The sequence below is a fragment of the Drosophila subpulchrella genome, unplaced genomic scaffold (assembly GCF_014743375.2).
Source record: "Drosophila subpulchrella strain 33 F10 #4 breed RU33 unplaced genomic scaffold, RU_Dsub_v1.1 Primary Assembly Seq15, whole genome shotgun sequence".
In the NCBI taxonomy this organism is placed as follows: Eukaryota; Metazoa; Arthropoda; class Insecta; order Diptera; family Drosophilidae; genus Drosophila; species Drosophila subpulchrella.
The window spans coordinates 543,074-570,520 of NW_023665489.1; the positions used below are offsets into that span (position 1 = coordinate 543,074).

The 27,447-nt window shown below is 41.8% G+C and overlaps 1 protein-coding gene across 3 annotated transcripts in view; it reads left to right on the plus strand.

Moving 5' to 3' along the window:
* Nucleotides 1-405: 405 nt before the first annotated feature.
* Nucleotides 406-27,447, plus strand: part of LOC119558936 (sodium/potassium/calcium exchanger 3) — a 269,312-nt gene continuing 242,270 nt past the window's right edge. The window contains exons 1-2 of one of the 3 annotated variants that reach the window (XM_037872132.1): nt 406-574; nt 11,952-12,161. In XM_037872132.1, coding sequence (XP_037728060.1) covers nt 529-574; nt 11,952-12,161 — 256 coding nt within the window. In that variant the 5' untranslated portion in view covers nt 406-528. Of the gene's footprint in view, nt 575-11,951; nt 12,190-27,447 lie in introns of those variants that run through there. The other 2 variants (XM_037872133.1, XM_037872134.1) reach the window with 2 other exon arrangements.

The following is a 27,447-nucleotide window of genomic DNA, read 5'->3' on the forward strand; positions in this document are numbered from 1 at the left end:
GATATCTAATAGGATGCTGACTAATAGCAGTTCTAATAGTTTAGTTTTTTGGATTTTCTTCGCATTTTTCTTAATTTTAAACATAATCTTTGGTAAACACAGACTGGCAATTTGACAATCTGACAAGCAGCTTATATAACAGCTGTCATCTTAAAATTGAAAATTCAACAGGGCACTTTTAGGGTCGTGCCCTTAATTGCTGAAATTTTCTGTTGAATTTTTAACAATTCAGCAATTCAACAGTTTAGGGAATACCCAGATTATCAACAAGCTTAGTAATATGTCATAAAATTCAAAATTTAAAACATCTAAATTTCATTAAATTGAAATATAAGTACGTGGAGAATTTTAACTCAGTAGATTTTGTGTTCCTGTCTTATAGGCCCAAAACAAATTTTAAATCAAGCGATGCTTTACTAAATCATTCAAAAAAAAACGATCTTTTCTCCTTTGTTGGGGATATAGACATGATTTATTTTTATATATAAATTTGAAATTGTGAAAAGGTTCTGATTCATAATAAGCACAATGTTCTCCGGCTGGGACTCAATCAACTTCAAGCACTACAACCATGGTAAGCAAAAGATTGGATTGCTTAAAATTTTTGAAAATTTGTATAATTTATTGAACATAAAATTGACGACCTCACCTTCAATAACAAAAGGATCTGGTATATAATTTTGTGTTAAAAAATAATTAAGAAACAACACAGCCAAAAATGTCCATAAACAATTCCTAGTTTTTCATGATAATTCGATCCTCGTGAGTAACAGTTCCACACAAACTTGTGTTCCATTACTTACAGGTTACGCGGTATAGCTAAGAATAAAAAAAACGATGTTTAACGACTTATCTTAAATATTTTTGATTAATCAGACTCTTAATACAAGACGATATTACTAGGAAAACAAGGAAGAACGCTATAGTCGAGTACCTCGACTATCAGATACCCGTTACTCAGCTAAAGGGACCAAAGGGAAATGGAGATATGCAAGCAGCAAAGCGAGATTTAAATGCGCCACCTACCGGCGGAAGACAGATTTAAGCATTGTGGGCGTTAGGGTAGGCGTGGCAAATTTTTTTTTGGATCAATCGATAGGCATTGACGAGACCAATACATTTCAGTTAAAATTTTTAATCTAGCATAAAAATTGTGGGCGCCACAGGCTTGGGCGGTTTGTGGGCGTTAGAGTGGGCGTGGCATATTCGCATAACAAACTTGCGCTGCGTACAAGGCTACGGAATCAAAATCTGAAATCCCAATACTCTATCTTTGATAGTTTCCGAGATATCCGCGTTCATATTTACGATTTTTTGAAGTTTGTAGGCGGTTTGTGGGCGTTAAAGTGGGCGTGGCAAACTTTTTTTTGGGTCAATCGATAGGTATTGATGAGAACAATTCATTTCAGTTTAAATTTTTACTCTAGCATCAAAACTGTAGAAGCCACAGTTTTGGGCGGTTTGTGGGCGTTAGAGTGGGCGTGGCACTCTACTGAAACAAACTTGCGCTGCGTAAGAAGCTCAGGAATCTGCTCGCCAAATCTCAATAGCCTAGCTCTCATAGTTTCCAAGATCTCAGCGTTTATCCGGACAGACGGACAGACGGACATGGCTAGATCGACTCGGCTAGTGATCCTGATCAAGAATATATATACTTTATGGGGTCGGAAACGCTTCCTTTTGCCTGTTACATACTTTCCGACGAATCTAGTATACCCTTTTACTCTACGAGTAACGGGTATAACAAGAAAGAACGCTATAGTCGAGTACCTCGACTATCAGACACCCGTTACTCAGCTAAAGGGACCAAAGGGAAATGGAGATATGCAAGCAGCAAAGCGAGATTGAATTGCGCCACCTACCAGCGATCTCAATATATTGTTATGTGGGCGGTAGACAGATTTAAGTGTTATGGGCGTTAGAGTGGGGGTGACAAATTGTTGTTGGGTCAATCGATAGGTATTGACGAGACTAATACATTTCAGTTAAAATTTTTTTCTAGCATGAAAATTGTGGGCGCCACAGGCTTAGGCGGTTTGTGGGCGCTTGAGTGGGCGTGGCATATTCGCGTAACAAACTTGCGCTGTGTACAAGGCTACAGAATTTAAATCGGAGATCCCAATTCTCTATCTTTGATAATTTCCGAAAAATCCGCGCTCATATTTACGATTTTTTGAAGTTTGTGAGCGGCTTGTGAGCGTTGGCAAACTTTTTTTTTGATAAATTGGATTGATCAGAACAATACATTTCAGTTAAAATTTTTATTTTAACATCAAAGCTGTAGGAGCCACAGTTTTAAGCGGCTTGTGGGCGGTAGAGTATGCATGGCACCCTGCTGAAACAATCTCGCGCTGCGCAAGAAGCTCAGGAATCTGCATGCCAAATCGCAAAAACCTAGCTCTTATAGTTTCCGATATCTCAGCGTTCATACGGACAGACGAACATGGCTAGATCGATTCGGCTAGTGATCCTGATCAAGAATATATATACTTTATTGGGTCGGAAACGCTTCCTTCTGCCTGTTACAAACTAACGAATCTAGTATACCCTTTCAATCTACGAGTAACGGGTATAACAGTCCCCATCTTCGGAGTTTGACGTTAATTTTGACAACATATAGAAACAGATAGTAAAACTAAAACAAAACGTTTTTGTGCCATACATATCCATTAAAATATTCTCATGAAAACGCTTTAGACCGAAATTAAGGCATAGAGCAGACAATAGATTCCAATAAAAATAAAAATTACTTCCATTTTAGATTTGTTTTCATCAGAGAAATTGTGAAAAATTAAGGAATTTTAACTTTGTCGTCAAAGACATGTGCAAAGACGTGGGCAATGGTTCAAGATGGGGAGTAATTTTTTTGAAATACCGTTATGTTCTGAGAGTGAGCTTCAGTGAATTCAGTAATTCAATTTATGAGCAAACATCGTTTTTGTGTATTCTTAGCTATATCGCGGAACCTGTAGGTGATGGCACAACAATTTGTCTGAGACTTTTACGCATGGAAAAGTAGGACTCGTTTCTGGAAATTTCACAAAGTTCAATGTTGTCTTCCTGTGAAATTAAATAAAAAAAATTTTCTTACTCGGCATGCTTCAGTAACGATTTTGGGTTTTTTTATGCGGTAATTTCCAATAGCAGCGTGTTTAATGTACGATTGGTCAACGACATGTACACCCAAAAAAAATCGTCATCAATATGCCATTATTTAGGTGTCAATGTGATACTATTGAGTGTCAAAAAATCTTTGCTACGGATAACATCAAATTGACCCTAATATAGGATCCCTTTGTCACTGGAAAAATGTTTTCTACAAAAAAGCTTTTTTGTCACAAAAAAGCATTTTGCCGCTTAATAAAAAATATAAGCGTGGCTCAGAGTGCTAGCGCATTGTTTTTGATGCACGGGCCTGAGGGTAAGTGGTTCGAGTCCCGCTCATGACAAACTTTATTTTCTTTTTTATTTGAAATCAGGAAACGTTTTAAATATAACTTTTTTTTTACAATTGTAAGAGAAATATTAGATATTATTCTTAACTAGAAAGGAAGTTAGCTTCGGCAAGCCGAAGCTTATATACCCTTGCAGCTATAATTATTAAATTTAAAAACACAAAAAATGATATTCCCAATAGTATAAGATAATATGTCAAAAAACACCGAAGCTATAATTTGTTTCATATTATTTTCCTACAAATTTTCCGATCGTTCCTATGGCAGCTATATGATATAGTCGTCCGATTTTGATAAAATTGTATTCAAAATTCAAAACTAATTAAAAAATGTTATTTCCAAGCGTGGGATGTTGTATGTTAAAAATCACCGAAGCTATTATTTGTTTCATATTACTTTCCTACCAATTTTCCGATCGTTCCTATGGCAGCTATATGATATAGTCGTCCGATTTTGATAAAATTTAATTCGAAATTCAGAATGAATTAAAAAATGTAATTTCCAAGCTTAGGAGGTTATAAGCTAAAAAACACCAAATATATAGTTTTAAAAAATTTTTTTTTGATTATTCCTATGGGAGCTATAAGATATAGTTGTCCGATCCGGCTGGTTCCGACTTATATACTACCTGCAAAAGATATAAGACTTTTGGGAAAGTTTCAGCCCGATAGCTTTAAAACTGAGAGACTAGTTTGCGTAGAAACGGACGGACAGACGGACAGACGGACAGTCGGACAGACGGACAGACGGACATGGCTAGATCGACTCGTCTAGTCATGCTGATCAAGAATATATATTCTTTATGGGGTTGGAAACGTCTCCTTCACTGCGTTGCAAACTTCTGACTAAAATCAATATACCCTCTGCAAGGGTATAAAAATCGTACAACGGCGCGCACTTGAACCGGGGACCTTTCGCACCATAGACAGACACCTTACCCATTGGTCTATCGCACAACGTTTCCCGCGGATGCTTAGTTCAAATCTTATGATAACCTATACTTTAAACTCGAACAATCAAAAAAAGCTTTTATCGGTATCGAAGTATCCACGGTAGTTGTCAAAATGACACTATTTAGGGTCAAATATTATTTTTCATACAATGTAGTATACTTTTAATACTTATTTGGGATCAAATTGATCCAAATAATTTGGTACTAAGTGTAGTGTCATTTTCACCCACACTTATCAAATTGACACTTGAAGATTTTTTTTTGGGTGTATCACGTATCTTAACCCATTTAGAAATAGCGGACGCGGAATAAGTTGATATAAAAAATGTTCTCCTTATCGTTGTGTGCGCCTGACACCATTTTATCTCGATAAATTAATGTTTAGTGCTATTGCGATTTTATAATCCGTTACTCGTAGCGTAGGGATATAGGAGATTCGTTAAAAACTATGTAACAGGTAAGAGGAAGCGATTCCGACCCTATAGTATATATTCTTGATGTCTGTCTGTCCTGCCTGTCTGTATAAACGGCGAGATTTTGGAAACTATAAGAGCTAGAATGTTGGGATTAAGCATACAGATTTTAGAGCTTCTTCCGCAGCTCAAGGCTTTTTACCATGGTGCTGATATGAGAGTATTGTTGGTGGTACCCAAAAAGGGTCAAAACGAAGATTGCAGTCCTAAACATAGACTGGTAACTGGAAATATGTTTAGAAATTTGCATTCGAATCGTATTTTGCTCTTTTTATACCCGTTACTCGTAGAGTACAAGGGTATGCTAGATTCGTCGGAAAGTATGTAACAGGCAGAACGAAGAGTTTCCGACCCCATAAAGTATATAAATTCTTGATCAGGATCACTAGCCGAGCCGACTTAGCCATGTCCGTCTGTCCGTCTGTCTGTCCGTCCGGATGAACGCTGAGATCTCGGAATCTTTAAGAGCTAGGCTACTGAGATTTGGCATGCAGATTCCTGAGCTTCTTACGCAGCGCAAGTTTGTTTCAGCAGAGTGCCACGCCCACTCTATCGCCGAGAAACCGCCCAAAACTGTGGCTCCTGCAGTTTTGATGCTAGACTAACAATTTTAACTGAAATGAATTTTTCTCATCAATACCTATCGATTGACCCAAAAAAAGTCAAGAAGCTCAGGAATCTGCACGCCAAATCTCAATATCCTAGCTCTTCATCCGGACGGACGGACAGACGGACAGACGGACATGGCTAGATCGACTCGGCTAGTGATCCTGATCAAGAATATATATACTTTATGGGGTCGGAAACGCTTCCTTCTGCCTGTTACATACTTTCCGACGAATCTAGTATACCCTTTTACTCACAAGTTCCTCAGCCGAGATTTTATTTATTTATTTATTTATCTATTTACTTATCGCCAATGGATGAATCCTTATCTGGCTACATACGATTACCTTAAATCTATTATTGAAAATTACTTAAAAAATATTCCTTAAGGGTTTGCCTTAGTATATCTTTATTGGCCCCCCAGCTGAATCTAATGCTGGAAGGCAAAGAATTAAATAATCTAAGAGCCCTTAGTAGTGGCTCATTGCGAGCATAATTAGTCCTGACAGCACGGTCCAGGAATGGAACCATGGTACGGAGATTCCTGGCAGGAACATTAAAATTGATGCATCCCAACAGGCAAGGACAATCAATATTTCCTATTAGCAGATCATTCAGAAAGAGAAGGCCAGCAGTTGCACGGCGATCCTTCAAGGAACAAGTGTGAAGTAGGGAACACTGACTATCATAGGGCGGTGCCGGTTCAGTAAAATGCAAGGATTGCAATGCAAACTTCAAAAACTTTTTCTGCAACCTCTCAATCCTATTGATCTGGACACTTCCCGAGGGATTCCAAACAAAGGAAGCATATTCAACCCTAGAACGGACAAAAGCAGAGTATACAGACAATCTGGAATACGGATCTTTGAATAATAAAGTGTTTCTCTTCACAAAGCCAAACATTGCATAAGCCTTTGGTAATATAAAATTCAGGTGGTCATTAAACGGAAATTTGTCATAAAATAATACCCCCAGATCAACTATTTCATTCAAAACAGAGAGAGGGTAGTTATTAATGTGATAAGTGGATGGAATAGTTTCAGAACGTTTCGCATAACGAACGATGTGGCATTTGTTAAGGTTTAAAGGCAAACTATTCTTGGAACACCAACTGCCGATACTATCTATGTCACATTGAAGCAATATCGAATCATTTATGTTACTGACAGTCCTATAAATCTTTAGTTCATCCGCATATAAAAGGAAGCTAGAAAAATGGATACATGCACAAATGTCATTTATAACAAGAAAGGAAGTTAGCTTCGGCAAGCCGAAGCTTATATACCCTTGCAGCTATAATTATTAAATTTAAAAACACAAAAAATGATATTCCCAATAGTATAAGATAATATGTCAAAAAACACCGAAGCTATAATTTGTTTCATATTATTTTCCTACCAATTTTGCGATCGTTCCTATGGCAGCTATATGACATAGTCGTCCGATTTTGATAAAATTTAATTCGAAATTCAGAACTAATTAAAAAATGTTATTTCCAAGCGTTGGAGGTTATATGTTGAAAAACACCGAAGCTATAATTTTTATCATATTATTTTTCCACTAATTTTCCGATCGTTCCTATGGCAGCTATATGATATAGTCGTCCGATTTCGATAAAATTTAATTCAAAATTCAAAATTATTTAAAAATTGTTATTTCCAAGCTTAGGAGTTTATATGCTAAAAAACACCAAAGATATAATTATTTTTCATTTTTTTGTCCGATTATTCCTATGGGAGCTATAAGATATAGTTGTCCGATCCGGCTGGTTCCGACTTATATACTACCTGCAAAAGATATAAGACTTTTGGGAAAGTTTCAGCCCGATAGCTTTAAAACTGAGAGACTAGTTTGCGTAGAAACGGACGGACAGACGGACAGACGGACAGACGGACAGACGGACATGGCTAGATCGACTCGTCTAGTCATGCTGATCAAGAATATATATACTTTATGGGGTCGGAAACGTCTCCTTCACTGCGTTGCAAACTTCTGACTGAAATCAATATACCCTCTGCAAGGGTATAAAAATAATGAAAAGTAAAGGGCCAAGGGAGCTACCCTGAGAAAGTCCAGATGTCGCTTTATAAGGATGGGATAGTGCACCACCTACTTCAACATGATAGCGTCGGTTATCCAAATACGATGCTATCCAGTTAAGAAAAGAGGAGTGAAAGCCAAGTTTGGAAAGTTTTGCCTTTAGGGCCTGGTGACAAACCTTGTCAAAAGCTTTGGCAAAATCTGTGTAATCTGTGTGTCGATCTGCAAATGATCCTCAAATGCATTTATACAGTGATTGGTAAAGACAGCCAAGTTGGTCGTCGTAGATCGACCGGGCATGAAGCCATGTTGATTAGGTTCGATGTAAGACTTTATTAAGAAAGATAATTTTTTGAAAATTATTCTTTCGAACAATTTAGCTATGTTGCTGATCTTAGCAATTGGGCTATAGTTAGAAATGTCAAATTTACTTCCTCCCTTATGGACCGGCGTTACTCTAGAAATTTTTCATCTAACTGGGAATTTTCCTTGAGACACGGAAGAAGAGAGCAGAATTTGCAGGGGTAGGTAAAGACTGGCAATACAATTCTTAAGGAAGAATGAAGAAATTCCATCAAAGTCTAGTCTTGGGGAATCATCAAAATAACTAATTGATTCAGAAATGTCATCATACGATATGTCCAGGCTCCCAATTTTGCAAATTTCTGCAATTGAATTTAAAGTTTCCAGGTCATACCAATCATCGGAAGGTTCCATGTTCGAGGAAAAAAAGGCAGCAAACAAATTTGCGATATCGGCCTCAGTGGAAGCAACATGATTTTTTTGAGTTGACAAAGCGCCAAAACGCCTTAGGGTTGGCCTTCAAGCTATGCTCAACTACACAAATGTATTGGCTATATAGAAATTTATTAAGAAACTCAAACTTCCGTTTGTGTTGCCTATATCTTTCACCATCGGCCAGGTTATGTGTTTTATAAAATTTTTTGTAGTATTTGTTTCTAAGGTTTTTGATTATTTTTCAGTCCCTTAGTATACCAAGGAAGCCTGTAGGAACCCCGTATCTTGGAACGGACTATACTGTCAAGAGTACTTCTAATCGTTGAAAGAAAGGTTTTATAATTAGTTTCTATGCAAGGGTTCGATAGCAAGGCACCCCAATTTAAGGATAGTAGGCAATCCCTTAGGGAATTCAAACTAGAGGGATCAAATATATATCTAGGATTAGAATCATTGAATGGCAGAAAGGTGTAAAATTCGATGTTTAAGCACAAGGGTTTGTGATGTACAACACAATTTGAAATCGTAAATTCAGCCAGAGTTACGTTAGAGTGAACAATAGAATTAATGAAGATTAAATCAAGCAGCTTATGCAAATCATTGAAAGCATTATTAATTTGGGTGAGGCCCATACTAAAACAGTCATCAATGACAATTATTTCATGTGAATGATGAACATTTCCGGGCACCATAGCAGATGCTTGTCGGTCCCACGTCCAGAAAACAGAGCTGAGGTTGAAGTCTCCAGCCACACATATGCCATCAGAGTCCTCCAAGCTGGCATGTATGTTAGAGATGTTGTCTAAGTGAGCCTGGTAAAGCCCAGAATCACTGCCAGGTGGAACATAGGAAGCCACAATCGATATTTTCCCGGATGAGCCAGACACCGCCACCGCCAATTGGTCCAGAAGGGAGTCATCATTAAGGAGTCGAATTACAGTGCAACAGAATTTACGGCTTACAGCCACGATGACACCACCTCCTCTCTCGCACTGCATTCTGCCGAAGTCTCTATCTTTACGAAAACTTGGAATAATTTAGGATCGAAGAATTCATTCGAACTAAAGTTAGAATTTAGCCAAGTCTCAACCAGTGTGATAATGTCATAGTCACTGTTGGAAGTATTCATAAAGACAGACTGCGTTTTAGTTCTCATGCCGGATATATTTTGAAAGTATATTTTCAGGCCAATATTTCCTGAATGATGGCTATTTGAGTTTACTGTAGGCAAGCCCCTAGCAGGTTGCCAGTCAGCGCATATTGTTGAAGAGGAATTCTCAACATCCAAATTAGATGTCGGCCTCGCATGATCATAAGTACTATTAAGTACCTTGCGCAACGTATCCGTACGTATATTTATAGGCAGGTTGAGATCGTCGTTCCATGGAATAATAGTGCAGTCAAATTGAGAATATGTAAATGATTTTCTTACGGACGCATGCCTATTCTGTGACGGCCATCCAATGAGCGTAGAAGAAATTGCATCAATGGAGAGAGGCGATGAAGAGCACAGTGAAGAGTGTATCCGACTACTCATAAAAGAGAGCGCTATCCCAAAAGGCGCGCTGAGCTCAATAGTATCAGAATCCGAAGATAGCAGCATCCGATGTTGGTTTAACTCCAGCGGCAAATATGTAGAGAACATATTTTCAATGAGCGGGTTCCAACCTAATGAAGAGTAAGAATCCAGTCAATGTTCTAGGTACTTCGTTAGAGAGGCGCAAGATGATGAGAGCGCAACTCCGAGGAGCGCGCTTAGAGCGGGAATCTTGATGAAATATGATGAGAGCAGCTCTCCAGAGAGCGTTTGACAAAAGTCGCGCGAAATAGACAACGACAAATCCAGCTGTTGCCGATGTTGTTTTGAATGTGATGAGTGCACATCTCCGAAGAGCGCGCTTAGAGCGGGAATCTTAATGGAATCTGGTGACAACGCCTCTCCAGTGAGCGTTTGATGAACGTTAGACAGAACAAAAAAGGAAAAATCCAGCTGATGATGTTTTTGATTTGGGAGTGACGGGCGCCCAACACTTAAGAGTGCACTGGGAGCGGCGTATGAGAGAGTAATGGTAGCAGCTAGCGATATCGAAACCAGCGGACGTTGACATTGCGAATAAGTAGCATGAAGATGAGGAAGAGGATCATAAAAATTTGCCGTAGTCAAATCGACACCAGAGGCGCCGATTATTGGGGTTTTTTTGAGTCCGATGTATGATGATTGTGCAAATCCAGAACGTTTCCATCAACAATAGGCCTATCCCTGTGGATGAATCGACTGACCTTGATTGGATTGGGCCAGAACGCATCACTAAACACAGTCTGAAAGTGCTGCTCAGGTATTCCTAATTTGAAATTGACGAATTCCAGTGTAGCAACATCTACAACATTTTTGACTAAAGTCTTGCAAATTATGGTGGCGGTATACACACCTAGCTTATTTGCAACATATTCACACACAGAATCAGATTTTACGTGCGCTCTGAATCTACCAATATGAAGGAATTTATTGCTCGCCACAACTTCGAGTAGTTCACAACTAGGAGCTTGACCAACTATTCGCCTCTTGTTCCTGTTATTCTTTGCATGGTTCCTGGCGGCAGTAGAAACTGGTGCAGGGGGTATCCGGTCTGCATGTTTGGCTTGACGACCAATTGAAGAAGCTGAAGCCAATGGTTTCACCACTTTCTTACGCTGACTGACATTGCTATTGTCAGTGGTAGAATTGGGAAAAGCCTTCAGAAACTTTGAGTTTAAATCCATGTATAGACTCTTCAGGTCATGAAGTTCTTCCATTACTTCATCGATTTTGGAGTGTGAATCATTACTCACAACACAGCGATCACACTGCCAGAGTAGATTCGGCATATTTGTTAATAATCTAATAGCATCCTCCGGGAGATCAACACATGCAGTGTGAAAAGTACAACGACAAAGCGATGAGCAACGAACCGCTTCAAAACCGCGAAGCTGCGCTGCTGTAACTTCAGCATTGCACTCGGAGCACAAATAAAATTTCATAGCGAAAAGAAAACACGTCTGACTACAACGAATGCTAGTCAGAGACTGATTTTGATATAACAAACTTATTAATCTGATATGAAAAATAACAAATCGATATGAAAGCTGGGGGACCATGACGGAGATCGATTTTAACTCTTTCATATAGATCAAGATAATATAATATATTTTAAATATTCCGATTTCCATTCGAACAATTAACAAGGGCATGGCGTGACCCGGGTTCGCGACCTGCACAAGACATGTTTACTTTGTTATCTGTAAATTGTAGTATTATTAGTAATTGAACTTTATAACTAAACAAACACCGATCTGGGGTCACCTCGCTTTAATGGAAGACAAAATATGTAAGTTTCTATTTTCAAAAAGATTCTTAAGTACTAGGTCTTAGAAACGATTCGGAAAAGAACGTGCTGGAACAAATGTTGTGTTTTTATGTTACAATTAGCTACTGGCGTATTTATGCATATTTATTTAGAAAACGCGTACCAGAGTTGCGAGCTACTGATAGCCTTCTTTCTTGTTTTAACTGCCATAATTTTCTTATTGGAGATAATTTATTTCAATTTTTTAGATAAAAACCCTTGACTAGAGCACTGTGTTTATTTTATAAATAGGTCATTTAAAAAGTTTGGTTTTGTTAAGATGTAATTATTTTTTTTATTTTAGAATGGGAACACTTCGCGTTTGCATATAGGAGCATTGATGTGGATGAACTTAATTGCACTCTGCCGGCCATCGTGGAATTCCCCAACTTTATGCGACAGAAAAGTTGGATATCGGCAGTTGTGTCTTTTTTCCTCAGCATGTACCTCTTCGTCGTTCTGGCGATTGTTTGCGACGATTATCTTGTGCCGGCAATGGAGCGTTTGTGCTACAGTAAGATTTGATATGCCCAATTCGATAAGTAATTAAGCTTTCATAACTTAAGTTGCACACTAGGGTAGACTTTTTTATATGGGAGTATGAGCTCATCATCCGGTAGTTTTCTGTACAAACTAAATGTATCAGAAATCAGAATTCATATTTGAAAGCTTAGGCGGTGCGTAAAGGTCTCAAACCTTCTGTAAAAATGACTCACACAACACAAAAATGTTTCTTCCTTTCCTTAAATTTTTCAACTTTTTGATTCTGATCGAGTAATGCATAAAAAGAGAACCTTATTTCATAATTTCAATCACTTCAAAGTAGCCTAGTCCGTAGAACTTCTATCTCTGAATGCAAAAGGACCGTGCTCGGTCTGGAAGCAATAGATTTGTTTGTTTACCTTTTAATATAGGTTGTACAGAAGGTTAAAGTTAATTTTGTGGTATTCATATTGAAAAAGCGATTTTATTTTACATTTTTCAAGATTAAGGGCTATTTTATCATAAAGCAATTCGCATTACAGAAGTTTTAGTATATTGAATGACAGTAGTATTTGCCTTCCACGGACCTTGACTTTATAAACTGAACGACTTCAGAGCTTATAAAAGGTAAATAATACTGTTTAGCAAACAATCAAAGTTAAAAATAAAGTCTTCGGCATCCAGACGGATATAAAATATGCCAAAAAACCTTAGGAGCTCTTGCGCACCGTCTAAAACTTATTTTTATCAACTTTTTCTTTATTAAACATAACATTAAAGATATCAAAAGGATATATAAGTCGGCCCTATTGCACACACACACAAAATAAAATTCATTGTCAAATTGTCAATTTTATCAATGAAATATTTAACCTTACCGTAATATTAGTAGTAGTTTTATTTATTATACCCGTTACTCGTACACCGAGAAAAGAAACCGATCTCATCAGTCTCGACTTCAGTATTTCCGTGCTCAATAGTAGGCCGAGTGCGCTTTTACTGAAATCAAGAAGACGTGCTCTTGGTTTAAGAACACTTGTTGGAAAATAATTTGCCTCTCTTTTAGTATAAAACTTCTCGGTTTCGAGAAGAAGATTTCTCGAAGTCAAGCTTAAGCGCTCTCGAGTTCAAGCATAGCCGCTCTCGATTCCAAAAGTAAATCATTCTCAATTTTCTAAAATAAAATTTTTTTTTTAAAACAAATTTTTTTTTACATTTATTTTAAAAATTAGCATTAGGAATATTTGCCGTGCCGAATGAAAAAAAATTAAGAAATTGTATTTATCTACAATAGTAGATTGTATAATACATTTTCGTCACAAAAGTTGACATCAGAACTTTTGTTTGCTGAGGGTGCGATCGTCACTATATTTTTACCTCGTTACGAGGTGTTTTTGTTTGATATATTGCTTTCACCGATATTTTTCCCAAACGAATGAAAATTGTTACAGTTTTTGTATGCTATCATTTTAGGTTTTGCAATATCTTTATGATTGTTGTACCACTAGTTATGATCGGACCATCACAGCAGTGATGCAGTGTGCTTCGTCACAAAGTGGACTACCGTCCATAGTCATGTTTATTTCCACATAAGTGTACCTCAATACCATGATCAGAAGTCATCCCTATATAACTCAGTTATTGAAAAACTCGAGCACAGTTTTGACCCCTAATTTTAGCTGAACGCCGCTTGATAGTGAGCAAGCACTGTAGCGTCATTTCCAGCCGGCACCCTCGAGGATTCAGTATGAGGATTTTTGCCAACCAAAAAATACATTTTTTACTGCTCAATTAATACAAAGCTTAAGTAGTATAAATTCCAGTCGGCAACCTTGAGAAGAGTTCAGTATAAGAATTTTTGAAAAAAACAATGTTTAATTATGTATTCAAACTACTTTTTAACATAAAACAGAATATATACATCTTTGCTGTTACATGGCCAAGAACATTTAAAATAAGATACCCGTTACTCGTAGAGTAAAAGGGTATACTAGATTCGTCGGAAAGTATGTAACAGGCAGAAGGAAGCGTTTCCGACCCCATAAGGTATATATATTCCTGATCAGGATCACTAGCCGAGTTGATCTAGCCATGTCCGTCTGTCCGACTGTCCGTCTGTCCGGATGAACGCTAAGATCTTGGAAACTATGAGAGCTAGGCCATTGAGATTCGGCGTGCAGATTCCTGAGCTTCTTACGCAGCGCAATTTTGTTTCAGTAGAGTGCCACGCCCACTCTAACGCCCACAAACCGCCCAAAACTGTGGCTCCTACAGATTTGATGCTAGAATAGAAATTTTAACTGAAATGTATTGTTCTCATCAATACCTATAGATTGACCCAAAAAAAGTTTGCCACGCCCACTTTAACGCCCACAAACCGCCAACAAACTTTAAAAAATCGTAAATATGAAAGTGGATATCTCGGAAACTATCAAGGATAGAGAATTGGGATCTCAGATTTGGATTCCGTAGCCTTGTGCGCAGCGCAAGTTTGTTACGCGAATATGCCACGCCCACTCTAACGCCCACAAACCGCCCAAACCTGTGGCGCCCACAATTTTCATGCTAGATACAAAATTTTAACTGAACTGTATTGGTCTTGTCAATACCTATCGATTGACCCAAAAAAAAATTTGCTACGCCCACCCTAACGCCCATAACGCTTAAATCTGTCTACCGCCGGTAGGTGGCGCATTTCAATCTCGCTTTGCTGCTTGCTTATCTCCATTTCCCTTTGGTCCCTTTAGCTGAGTAACGGGAATCTGATAGTCGAGACACTCGACTATAGCGTTCTTCCTTGTTTTATATTCAATACACACAACATGTTTTACATATATTGAATATTTCAATATTATTATTATACCCGTTACTCGTAGAGTAAGAGGGTATACTAGATTCGTCGGAAAGTATGTAACAGGCAGAAGGAAGCGTTTCCAACCCCATAAAGTATATATATTCTTGATCAGGATCACTAGCCGCAAGGGACAGACGATCGTCGTTTCGAATGGCGTTATCCTGTAGAGCGAGGTACCTGTTCACCCCAGTCTGAGAACGGTGACGCTTCCCTAAGCTCACACGGCCGATCTCTCTGCGACCCTCAGGAGGCCTGCCGAAAGTGTGGCGGAAGCGGACACTGGGCCCTTGGATGTCGCAATTAACAACTGCTATTCTGCTGTGTATGCGGAAAAGTGGGTTTCAGAAGCATTGAGTGCTGCAAACGAGCAGGAAATCGCACGGTGCTACCTCCCCAAACTAACTGGCAAGCTAATCAAAGAGGAGCAGCAGTTTTCCGCAGCGGTGATGATTGGTGGGAACACTTACAAAGGCACAATAGACACCGGGCAACAGCGAGCTTCGTTAGCGAGGAACTGGTGGACAAACTTGCTGCTCTAGAAAGGATTACAAGGACGAGACGGCAAGTTTGGCAGACGGAAGATGCGGCGAAATAAGTGCACAGCTCGAGGTGGAGGTCAGATTCGGCAACAATCGACTAACCATGAGTCTGTTGATTTTACCAAGAGTAGTGGATTCGTTGGTGTTGGTATAAAACTTCCTTACAAAATTCGGAACCGAAATAAAGTGTGCTGAACATGCCAGGAAAAGACATAATGGATGGCTCGAGCAGAAACTATCGGTAACAGTCATTCCATGGACACGCGAGAAGAAGAAAATTTGCTACGCCCACCCTAACGCCCATAACGCTTAAATCTGTCTACCGCCGGTAGGTGGCGCATTTCAATCTCGCTTTGCTGCTTGCTTATCTCCATTTCCCTTTGGTCCCTTTAGCTGAGTAACGGGAATCTGATAGTCGAGACACTCGACTATAGCGTTCTTCCTTGTTTTATATTCAATACACACAACATGTTTTACATATATTGAATATTTCAATATTATTATTATACCCGTTACTCGTAGAGTAAGAGGGTATACTAGATTCGTCGGAAAGTATGTAACAGGCAGAAGGAAGCGTTTCCAACCCCATAAAGTATATATATTCTTGATCAGGATCACTAGCCGAGTCGATCTAGCCATGTCCGTCTGTCCGTATGAACGCTGAGATCTCGGAAACTACAGTTTTGGTGCTAGAATAAAAATTTTAACTGAAATGTATTGTTCTCATCAGTACCTATGGATTGACCCAAAAAAATTGCCACGCCCACTTTAACGCCCACAAGGCGCCCACAAACTTCAAAAAATCGTTAGTATGAACGTGGATATCTCGGAAACTATCAAAGATAAAGAATCGTGATTTAGATTTCGTAGCTTTGTACGCAGCGCAATTTTGCTAAGCGAATATGCCACGCCCACTATAACGCCCACAAACCGCCCAAGCCTGTGGCGCCCACAATTTTCATGCTAGATAAAAAATTTTAACTGAAATGTATTGATCTTGTCAATACCTATCGATTGATCTAAAAACATTTTTTCCACGCCCACTCTAACGCCCACAAACCGCCCAAGCCTGTGGCGCCCACAATTTTCATGCTAGATAAAAAATTTTAACTGAAATGTATTGATCACGTCAATACCTATCGATTGATCCAAAAAAAATTTGCCACGCCCACTCTAACGCCCATAACGCTTAAATCTGTCTAGGCGTATTTAGATCTCGCTTTACTGCTTGCATATCTCCATTTCTCTTTGGTCCCTTAAGCTGAGTAACGGGTATCTGATAGTCGAGGTACTCGACTATAGCGTTCTCCCTAGTTAATTATTGACTTCATACGATTTAGTAAGGACAGCGTTTAAAATGTTTAAGATTGTCGTCTCCTTCAGCTCCTTCAGCCGCGTTGCGTCTTATTCGTTCTCCGTTTTTTCACTTCTGCATTTATCCCAAAAACGAACAATTCAAGAGGCGCGAAGTATACCTCGGAAGCTTCCCGAAAAAGAGAATGTCTCTTTCATTTATCATCTCTCATATTATTTTACAACCAAGAAGAACTTAGGGTTGGTTTCGAGACTGCTGCTTCTCATTTTACGAGATCGCGAACGATGTGTTCTCAGCAACCCAATTCAAGCGCACTACGCTTGATTTCAAAAACACTTGTACTAGAAAAAGTAAGAAAAAGAATAATGAAAACAAGCAGATTTGCTCTTTGTTTTTTCGGTCTCTGGTTTTTTCAGTGTTGAATAAAACGGTATACTGGATTCGTCGGAAAGTATATAACAGGTAGAATGAAGCCTTTCCGACCCCATAAGGCATATATATTTTTGATCAAAATCACTACCCGAGTCGATCTAGCCATGTCCGTCTGTCCGTATGAACGCGGGGATCCTTGGATCTGGAGAGGAGATTACCAGCGGGCCGTACGCAAAAGACGAAAACTGTTCCCGGTGGCCCTATATAAGGCCGTAGAGCGCTGGCAGCTGGATCAGTCGATCACCAGGAGTCAAACCACCAAGATCAGTCAGTTATCAACGTCAAAGAACTAGTCACCCAGCAGCAAGTCAACTCTTGTCACGACCACACCCTGGGACATCGCCCTGCGGGTCCGTCAGAGTTGAGCAATGGAGTCCTGCGACGTGGAACAGTGAGCTCGGGGGGAAAGTTTTCTAAACCCAATTAAGCAGATCCTGGCGTGAGGACGAGCGGTCCATCGCTTTGTGGTTTCAAGAGGGGTTGTCCTGGAGAGCCCAGCGGTTACCGGCGAAGTCCCGGAGCACCAACTGACCGAATCCCGAGTGCCAGAGAAGCACACTACCAGCCGGGAAGGGTGGACCGGATGAGGCATTCAAGAAGCGTTGTCCTGGAGAATCCCAGCGGTTAAGCCAAGTCCCGGAACAACGATTGTGTAAGGACCGCGGTACAACCAGCCTCGCAGCAAGCACGATAAGGAGCAGACATCAGTAAACATCATCAGCAGCCAGATCACGACAGCTGCGGAGATCTCATCGAGTAGCGCAGAAGAGTCACGGACGCACTAGGCGTAAAGCAAAGTGAACTGTTAGGCAGCTTCATGGCGTTAGCCTTGACTGCAAGGGACAGACGATCGTCGTTTCGAAAGGCGTTATCCTGTAGAGCGAGGTACCTGTTCACCCCAGTCTGAGAACGGTGACGCTTCCCTAAGCTCACACGGCCGATCTCTCTGCGACCCTCAGGAGGCCTGCCGAAAGTGTGGCGGAAGCGGACACTGGGCCCTTGGATGTCGCAATTAACAACTGCTATTCTGCTGTGTATGCGGAAAAGTGGGTTTCAGAAGCATTGAGTGCTGCAAACGAGCAGGAAATCGCACGGTGCTACCTCCCCAAACTAACTGGCAAGCTAATCAAAGAGGAGGAGCAGTTTTCCGCAGCGGTGATGATTGGTGGGAACACTTACAAAGGCACAATAGACACCGGGCAACAGCGAGCTTCGTTAGCGAGGAACTGGTGGACAAACTTGCTGCTCTAGAAAGGATTACAAGGACGAGACGGCAAGTTTGGCAGACGGAAGATGCGGCGAAATAAGTGCACAGCTCGAGGTGGAGGTCAGATTCGGCAACAATCGACTAACCATGAGTCTGTTGATTTTACCAAGAGTAGTGGATTCGTTGGTGTTGGTATAAAACTTCCTTACAAAATTCGGAACCGAAATAAAGTGTGCTGAACATGCCAGGAAAAGACATAATGGATGGCTCGAGCAGAAACTATCGGTAACAGTCATTCCATGGACACGCGAGAAGAGCGATACCACGAAATTCGTGGAGACAGAGCCAGTAGACTTCAACACTATGACGGGAACGTTGAACATGGCTGAGCTTCAGATCACAATGAAGGATGATAAACCAATCAAGCTGAGATATACCCGAAGAATTCAAAAATCCAAGGGGAGATCAATGCAAAGGTTGATGAGCTTCTCCAGATGGGGTTCATAGAACACTCAAAGAGCCCATACAGATCCCCTATCGTGATGGTGAAAAAGAAGACAGGCAATTGGAGATTATGCGTCGACTTCAGACAGATCAATGCTAAGTCTGTAAAGGATGCCTTCCCAATGCCCCGAATAAACTACATCGTGGACTAACTGTGGGAAGCGCGGTACATCAGCAGCTTGAAAGAAAGCAGCAGGCAATACACGGTCATTGCAGAGGAGGGGAATGCTGTTTGAGCTCCACTCGGCGTCTGCAACCTTTCGGTGGGTTTTGGACCAATCAATTGGCCCCGAAATGACACCTCACGCATTCGCCTACCAGGATGACATAATAGTGATAGGACGCACTCTAGATGAACACGAGGAAAGCCTGGGAGAAGTCTTAAGGAAGCAAACCTGAGGCTGAACCCGGAAAATGCCAATTTTTAAAAGGATTTGCTGCACCTGGGACATGGAGTGACTAGCGAAGGAATTGACACAGATCCATAAAAAGTAGCCGCCATCCCTAAACTGAAGCCACCCTCGACCGTCAAAGAACTCCGGTACTACCTGGGAGTAGCGTCTTGGTACCGCGGACTTAAACCAGATTTTTCCAGAATCGTCAAACCCCTGAATGACTTGACGTGGACACCGTTTGAGGAAGTGAAGGCAAGACTCGTGACATACCCGGTTCTGGCAATTCCGGAATTCAGCAGACTACGGCATCGGAGCGAAACTGTCCCAGGACACCGAAAAGGGAGAAAAGGTAATCTCCTACTCGAGCCGAACGGTGAATGGTGCTGAGAAGAACTATTCAACAGCGAAGAAGGGGAGCTTGGCACAAATCGTGCCGGATTCTTAAGAATTGTCAGACCTTTGAATGTGTTGATAAACGCATTGCAGGCGTTATTTCAATTTGAACCATTTAGTTTGTTTTTTTATCTTAAATACCAATGTTGCCCATTTTAATATATTCTTTTGCTGCGTCACACTCTAGAGATTTTTTAGGACTAAGTGTTAAGACTGCAGCGAAACGCGTCGGACACGGAAAATTTGTGACAAGCTTAATTTTAAGCAAGGAAGAACGCTATAGTCGAGTACCTCGAATATCAGATACCCGTTACTTGGCTAAAGGGATAAACGGGAAAAGGAAATATGCAAGTAGCAAAGCGAGACTGAAATGCGCCACCTACCTCTGATCTTAATATAGGGTTATGTGGGCGGTAGACAGATTTAAGCGATTTGGGCGTTAGAGTGGGCGTGGCAAACTTTTTTTTGGGTCAACCGAAAGGTATTGACGAGACTAGTACATTTCAGTTAACATTTTTTTCTAGCATGAAAACTGTGGGCGCCACACGTTTGGGCGGATTGTGGGCGTTAGAGTGGGCGTGGCAAACTTTTTTTTAAATCAGTCGATAGGTTTTGAAAAGACTAATACATTTCAGCTAAAAATTGTTATCTAGCATAAAAATTGTGGGCGCCACAGGCTTGGGCGGTTTGTGGGCGTTAGAGTGGGCGTGGCATATTCGGGTAGCAAACTTGCGCTGCGTACACGGCTACGGAATCTTAATCTGAAATCTGGGATCCCAATTCTCTATCTTTGATAGTTTCCGAGATATCCGCGTTCATACTTACGATTTTTTGAAGTTTGTGGGCGGCATCTCGATAGGTATTGATGAGAACAATACATTTCAGTTAAAATTTTAATTCTAGCATCAAAACTGTAGGAGCCACAGCTTTGGGTGGTTTGTGGGCGTTAGAGTGGGCGTGACACGCTGCTGAAACAAACTTTCGCTGCGTAAGTAGCTCAGAAATCTGCACGCCAAATAATGGCCTAGCTCTTATAGTTTCCGAGATCTCAGCGTTCATCCGGACGAACAGACAGACGGACAGACGGCCATGGCTAGATCGACTCGGCTAGTGATCCTTATTAAGAATATATATACTTTATGGGGTCGGAAACGCTTCCTTCTGCCTGTTACATAATTTCCGACGAATCTAGTATACCCTTTTACTCTACGAGTAACGGGTATGAAATCACAGTCTTCTCAAAATATGGAAATAAATCGTTTTTATTCTACTTCATATCTGTAGTGTCTTCAAGCGTGGTTTTATTCAAAGTGTGCCCGTCACTGTTTAGTTCAAAGATCTCTTATATCGATTACTCAGGCTAAGATATCGATTGAAAGCTTAACATACCATATATTCTACATATCTGCTATATAACATGTCCCTTCTAAAGGTTTTCTTTATATTTACAATAAAATTTCAATGTTTACAATGGAATTTTCAATAATTCATGATTGAATTCATGATCATGGCCTAACGACCTTTCCCTCCAATCTGGGTCTAAGGCTTCTTTTGGGTGTTAAACTCCTAATTGGACTTCTAGAGGAATAATCCACACATACTTTAGATTCCTTATTTTGTGTATCAGCATTATTATTGTGCATGAACCTGATCGTGTTGTCCATCCGTTTTGTGTTATCCTCGGGGGCTCGGATTTGATCAGTGTGCCGTTTTATGATTCTGTGGTTGTGAGCAAGGTTGCACAAATATGTTCGAGATCCTACACATTTTTCTATTGTTGCCTGTGACCAAGATGCCTTATTTGGATTCGTGTAGTCCCGAATGTATATGTCGGCGATTGGTATATCTCAGTGTATAAGGAATGCTAGTTTCTTGTGTCCTCTCTTGTGTCATCTTGTCCTGCATTTTTGCAATATCATGCATCATTTTTATACCCTTGCAGAGGGTATAATGATTTCAGTCAGAAGTTTGCAACGCAGTGAAGGAGACGTTTCCGACCCCATAAAGTATATATATTATTGATCAGCATCACTAGACGAGTCGATCTAGCCATGTCCGTCTGTCCGTCTGTCCGTCCGTTTCTACGCAAACTAGTCTCTCAGTTTTAAAGCTATCGGGCTGAAACTTTCACAAAAGTCTTATATCTTTTGCAGGTAGTATATAAGTCGGAACCAGCCGGATCGGACAACTATATCTTATAGCTCCCATAGGAATAATCGGAAAAAAAATGTTAAGAAATTATATCTTTGGTGTTTTTTAACTTATTACCTCCTTTCCTTGGAAATGACATTTTTTAATTAGTTTTGAATTTCGTATTAAATTTTATCAAAATCGGAAGACTATATCATATAGCTGCCATAGGAACGATCGTAATATTGGTGGGAAAATAATATGAAACAAATTATAGCTTCGGTGTTCCTTAACATATAACCTCCTACGCTTGGAAATAACATTTTTTAATTAGTTCTGAATTTCGAATTAAATTTTTATCAAAATCGGACGACTATATCATATAGCTGCCAAAGGAACGATCGTAAAATCGGTGGGAAAATAATATGAAACAAATTATAACTTCGGTGTTGTTTAACATATAACCTCCTACGCTTGGAAATAACATTTTTTAATTCATTCTGAATTTCGAATTTAATTTTATCAAAATCGGACGACTATATCATATAGCTGCCATAGGGACGATCGGAAAATTGGTGGGAAAATAGGTTAGGTAGGAGTGGTTGGAGACTAAATATTAGTCCCCTCACTTAGGCCACAAAGGGCCCCTTGTGATACCACATGATCTCTGAAAGATCCGTTTCCCTAGCTCATGGGTTTTCTGCCTTCGCGAAGTATTCCGTTCTTCTTAAGAAACATAGTAGTTTTTGAATGCTTACGTCCTGAATGGCCGCAAGGTTCGGAAGTGTGTAGCTACCTAGGGTTTGAAAGCGCTTTAGGTTATGCGCTGGGCAGAAGCATAGGAGGTGTTCGATGCTCTCCTCTTCGTCTATCTCTTTGCAGCTGCGGCAGAAGTCGTGGTTACTTAGACCCAGCCTTATCGCATGAGTCCCTATAAGACAGTGGCCCGTGAGGGCATTTAGGAGAGTGGAGATGTCCTCCCTGCTACATTGTAGGAGAGTTTTTGTTATTTTCGTGTTATAGTTTGGCCATGTGAGTCTAGAATTGTGGCATGTTGAGATTGAGTTCCAACGGTTGTTGGAAAGAGTATACAATCTCTGCCTGAGATGGAGCTTGCAGGTAGCCATGGGCGTCCCTACCGTGTCCTTATCACGAAGGATATCGGCGGTTGTCCCCTGTCTTGCCAGCTCGTCTGCTATGCAGTTGCCCTCAATGTTGCGGTGCCCAGGCACCCAGATGAGGTTGATTCTCAGATGAGTGGCCATCTCGTTAAGAGATTTGCGGCATTCAGAGATTGTTTTTGAGCTCGTTGTGTAGGAGTCGAGGGCCCTGAGGGCAGCTTGACTATCCGAGAAGATGAAGATATCACTGTCTTTATGTACAGACGTGTTCAGGTGGGTAGTGGCTTCCTGAATTGCCATCACTTCCGCTTGGAAAACACTACAGTGGTCTGGTAGGCGGAATGAGACTTTTATGTCTAGTTCGGGGGAAAAGACTCCCCCACCTGTTTGGGAGTTAAGCTTGGAGCCGTCCGTGTATATGTTGAGGGCGTTTACGAATTGATGTGGGAGGTTGTCCCAGTCTGAACGGGAGGGTATATAAATTTTGTATCTTCTTTCGAAGTTGACTATGGGTGGGACGTAGTCTGTATAACGTGGTAGGGGTGAATGTTTTGATATGATAATGGAGTGACCCGTGGAGCCCGTTGTCCATGCCGCTGCTTCAGCGCTGTTGCAGATGCCCAGCTTTTGGCAAGTAGGTCCAGGGGTTGGAGATCGAGAATTGTGTTTAGTGCCTCAGTGGCGGTAGTGCGCAGCGCCCCACTGATGCAGAGCTCTGCGCTCCTTTGGATCTTGTGAAGGATCCGGAGGTTGCAGTTCTTATCTAGAGAAGGCCACCAAACGATGTTTCCGTAGAGGAGAATGGGCCTGACTATTGCAGTATATAGCCAGTGAACTATCATGGGGGAGAAACCCCACTTCCTCCCTATGGCTTTTTTACAAGCGAAGAGGGCTATGGCCGCTTTGCGTGTGCGATCTAGGATGTTATCAGTCCATAGGAGCTTTTTGTCAAGGATGACACCTAGGTACTTTGCTTGGTTGCTAAAGGTTAGGCGCGTTTGGTGTAGTTTTGGGGAAACTAGAATTGGTACCTTGTACTTCCTTGTAAAGAGAACTAGTTCGGTCTTTTCCGGGTTAACTCCCAGTCCACAGCCAGCCGTCCACCGGGAAAGGGTGGATAGGGCTGTCTCCATTAGATTACAAAGGGTTTGCGGGAATTTGCCCTGCAGTAGGATAACCACGTCATCCGCGTAGGCTACCACTTTTGTGCCCGCCTCTTCTAGAAGTGATAGCAGTTTGTTGACCACTAAAACCCATAGAAGAGGTGAGAGTACGCCCCCTTGTGGGGTTCCTCTACTGACATTCCTGGTCGAGTGGGCCGATCCCATAGTGGAGTGCACTACCCTGCTGGTAAGCATGGTGTGTATGAGTCCCACTATGGGCCGCTCAATGCCCAGTTCAGTCAGAGCACCAGTAATCGCCGTTGGGGTGACGTTGTTGAAGGCGCCTTCTATGTCTAGAAACTCTGAAAGAGAGTATTCCTTATTGTGGAAGCCTCGTTCTATACTGTACACTAGAGAGTGGAGGGCGGTATCGGTTGATCTACCCTTACGGTACGCATGCTGTGCGTCAGAGAGTAGGCTATGGTCGATGGTTAGTCTGATATGGGTGTCAATTAGCCTTTCCAGGGTCTTCAACAAGAAGGAAGAGAGACTGATCGGGCGGAAGTCCTTTGGGTTGGTGTGGGAGCCAGGTGATTTGAAGGGCTTAAAAGAGTTAACAGCCCACTGAATGCGGTCAGGGTTTGAAATGTTGGCAATACTCTGGTCGTCTAGATTCACCTCTATGTGGAGGTCCTCCACTACCTGGGTATTGTTAGGGAAGTGTGTGTCTAACAGTAGTTCAAGGGTTTCCTGACTGTTTTCCGTCCATCCATCAGCATTGGTTTTAAGATAGCCAATGGTAGCTGGAGCTTTAACTAGAATTCTTCTGTCTGGATGCCTCCGCAGTAGATTCTATGCTACTGCAGAAGTTAGCCCAGGCTCTTCGTTTTGATATTCTTATTTCCTTTTTGTATAGGCTAAGTTTTGAATGATATAGATTCCAGGAGGATTCGCTATTGTTATATTTAGCTTTATTGAAGTAAGTTCTACACTCTCTTTTAAGGTTCGCCAGGGTTGGGTTCCACCATGGGGGTTTGTGCTTTGTTTTGACTGTTCTACTTGGGCAAGCCCTTTTTAAGGCCTCACCGCAGATATCAGTAAAAGTGTTAACTAGGTTGTCTAATTCTTGACGGTTGCGTATGCGTGTCGGGGGAGCGAGTAGGTTCCTGTTGAGGAGATTTTTGTAGTATCCCCAGTTGGTTAATCTTAGATTAGTGATGTTCTCGGCGGGAGGATGGTCTAGACTTATTGTAAATTCTATGTAACGGTGGTCTGAGAATGAGTTTTCGATCCCCACCTTCCACGCTTCTAGTTGGTTAAGTAGGGGATCAGATATTAGAGTAATGTCTAGTACTTCCCTCCTATTTCTAGTGATGAAAGTTGGGTCATTACCTTTGTTGCAGATGAATAGATTTGATTGAAGGAGATAGTCGTAGAGTAACTCACCCCTTTCGTTGGTGTTTGTACTTCCCCATTGTGAGAGTTAGCGTCCCCACCCAGGATGAGTTCCTTAGATGAGTGAGTGCGTATGAGTTGTTGTGTAGTGGTGTTTGGTAGTGGCCCTTCGTGGTCGTGAGCCAGATAGAATGATGCTATGGTGTGATGGGTGTGTTCGTTTAGCTCCAGTCTGACCGTGGTAAGGTCGCCTTCGCTAAACTGTGGAATAAGAAATGTGTTAAAGTGTGTTTTTGTAAGAATGCAGGTTCTGGTTTTACCCTTGTCCTTGGTGTAAAATAGCTTGTGTAGGGGGGTTGATAAGCCACAGATGTTGTTACCAACAATCCATGGCTCTTGAATGAGGACTACGTCTATGTTGCCTGTTGCCAGGCGGGTGAGGAGGGCAGCGGATGCTGCCTTGCTGTGGTGCAGATTAATTTGCAGAAACTGCACCATCTTTGGGACTGGGGTCGGGCTGGGTACCCTCCGCTTCCTCCGCTATGTCCTGGAGGACAGAGCGCCCTGGTCGGGTTGTGTCCTGGGTGCACAGCTGTTTCAGGCTCTCCGTCAGCTCCAAGTCGGTTGACACGTAGCCGGTGAGGGTGGCCTCTTCGTGATCTGGTTCGTCGTCGCTCGGGGGTTCGTACGACGCACAGGCAGCCAGGTTGTCTGCCGCTATCTTATCGGTGTCATAAATGCGAAGCTGCACCTTATCGAACCCGTAGTTCACTCTGTGTTGTTGGGCTGCGAGGGGTTCCAAGCAGGCCTGGTTTAGGAGGATAACCACGCTCATGGTGACTCGCTCGGTTTTCTCCACCTTGACCACCTTCCAACCGTCTGTTGGAAGTTTTGGGTTGAACCTGGTCAGCAGGCTGAGTATAGCCTCTGGTTCCGATGGTTCCGACGGCAGCCACACCCTCGCTCTCGGTCGAGACGGGATGTCTGCAGCCTCACAAACTGCCAGCTTGGCCCCGGGGTAGACCTCGCCGACTTTGGTAATTGCAGCCTTGTAGAGTGCTGCCGATCTCTCGTCTTCGCAGGCGATCAACTTAACGTTGCCCTGGTACCACCCTGCATCTGTGCAATCGGGTGGCGGGCCTGGGTTTTCGTCCAGCACTTTCAAGGCTACTGTCGCAAGGGCCCGTCTAACCAGACCCCAATGGTTTCTTGGGATCCTTCCGCCTTCATCGCTCTGGTCGATGACTCCAATGATCTTCCGATCCATTACCACTTCCGCAAAGGATCTCGACCATGTGCCGCGGTTGGTTACTTTGGCCTTCTTGCTCGCTGGTTGAGCTGACTCCATTGACCTTTCTCGCTTGTTGCTGGTAGTCATAGCGATGTCGAAATCTGGGATAACTGCCTTCGCCCAGGCTATGTCCTCTTGGATTTTCTGGTAATCCAATATCGATGTCTGATCCTCACGTATCGGATTGGTGGCCAGCCGTTTGAGGATCCTAGAAGCCTTCTTTCTTTCAAGAGGTCCTGCCTGGTTAGGTGGTACCCTCTTAAACTCCTTTGCCCTGGTACTCACCACGAGACCGGCTTTGGCGCTCCCCTCAGGTTGGAGTGGCTGGTTAGCCACACCTACGCTGGTGGGAGGCTTGGGCTTGTCGCTATGGCGAGTTGGGCTTAGCCGGCTGCGTGGTTCGCTGGCCTTGGCAGGGGTGGACGTCACATGGACTGGGGTGGTCAGAGCCGTGATCTTGCTCTTTCTCTCGTCGCTGGTTGCGACTTCCGACTTTATAAGAGTGTCGGGCTCTTGTTCTGTGCAGTCTTTTGGTTTTTTTATATTTTAAATTCTCCATTCTTAAATGCCCACGAGCTGCGGAGAAAGGACAGGTCCACCCGGGCAGAGATCCGCCGTACCCGGGTAAGGCTGACTTA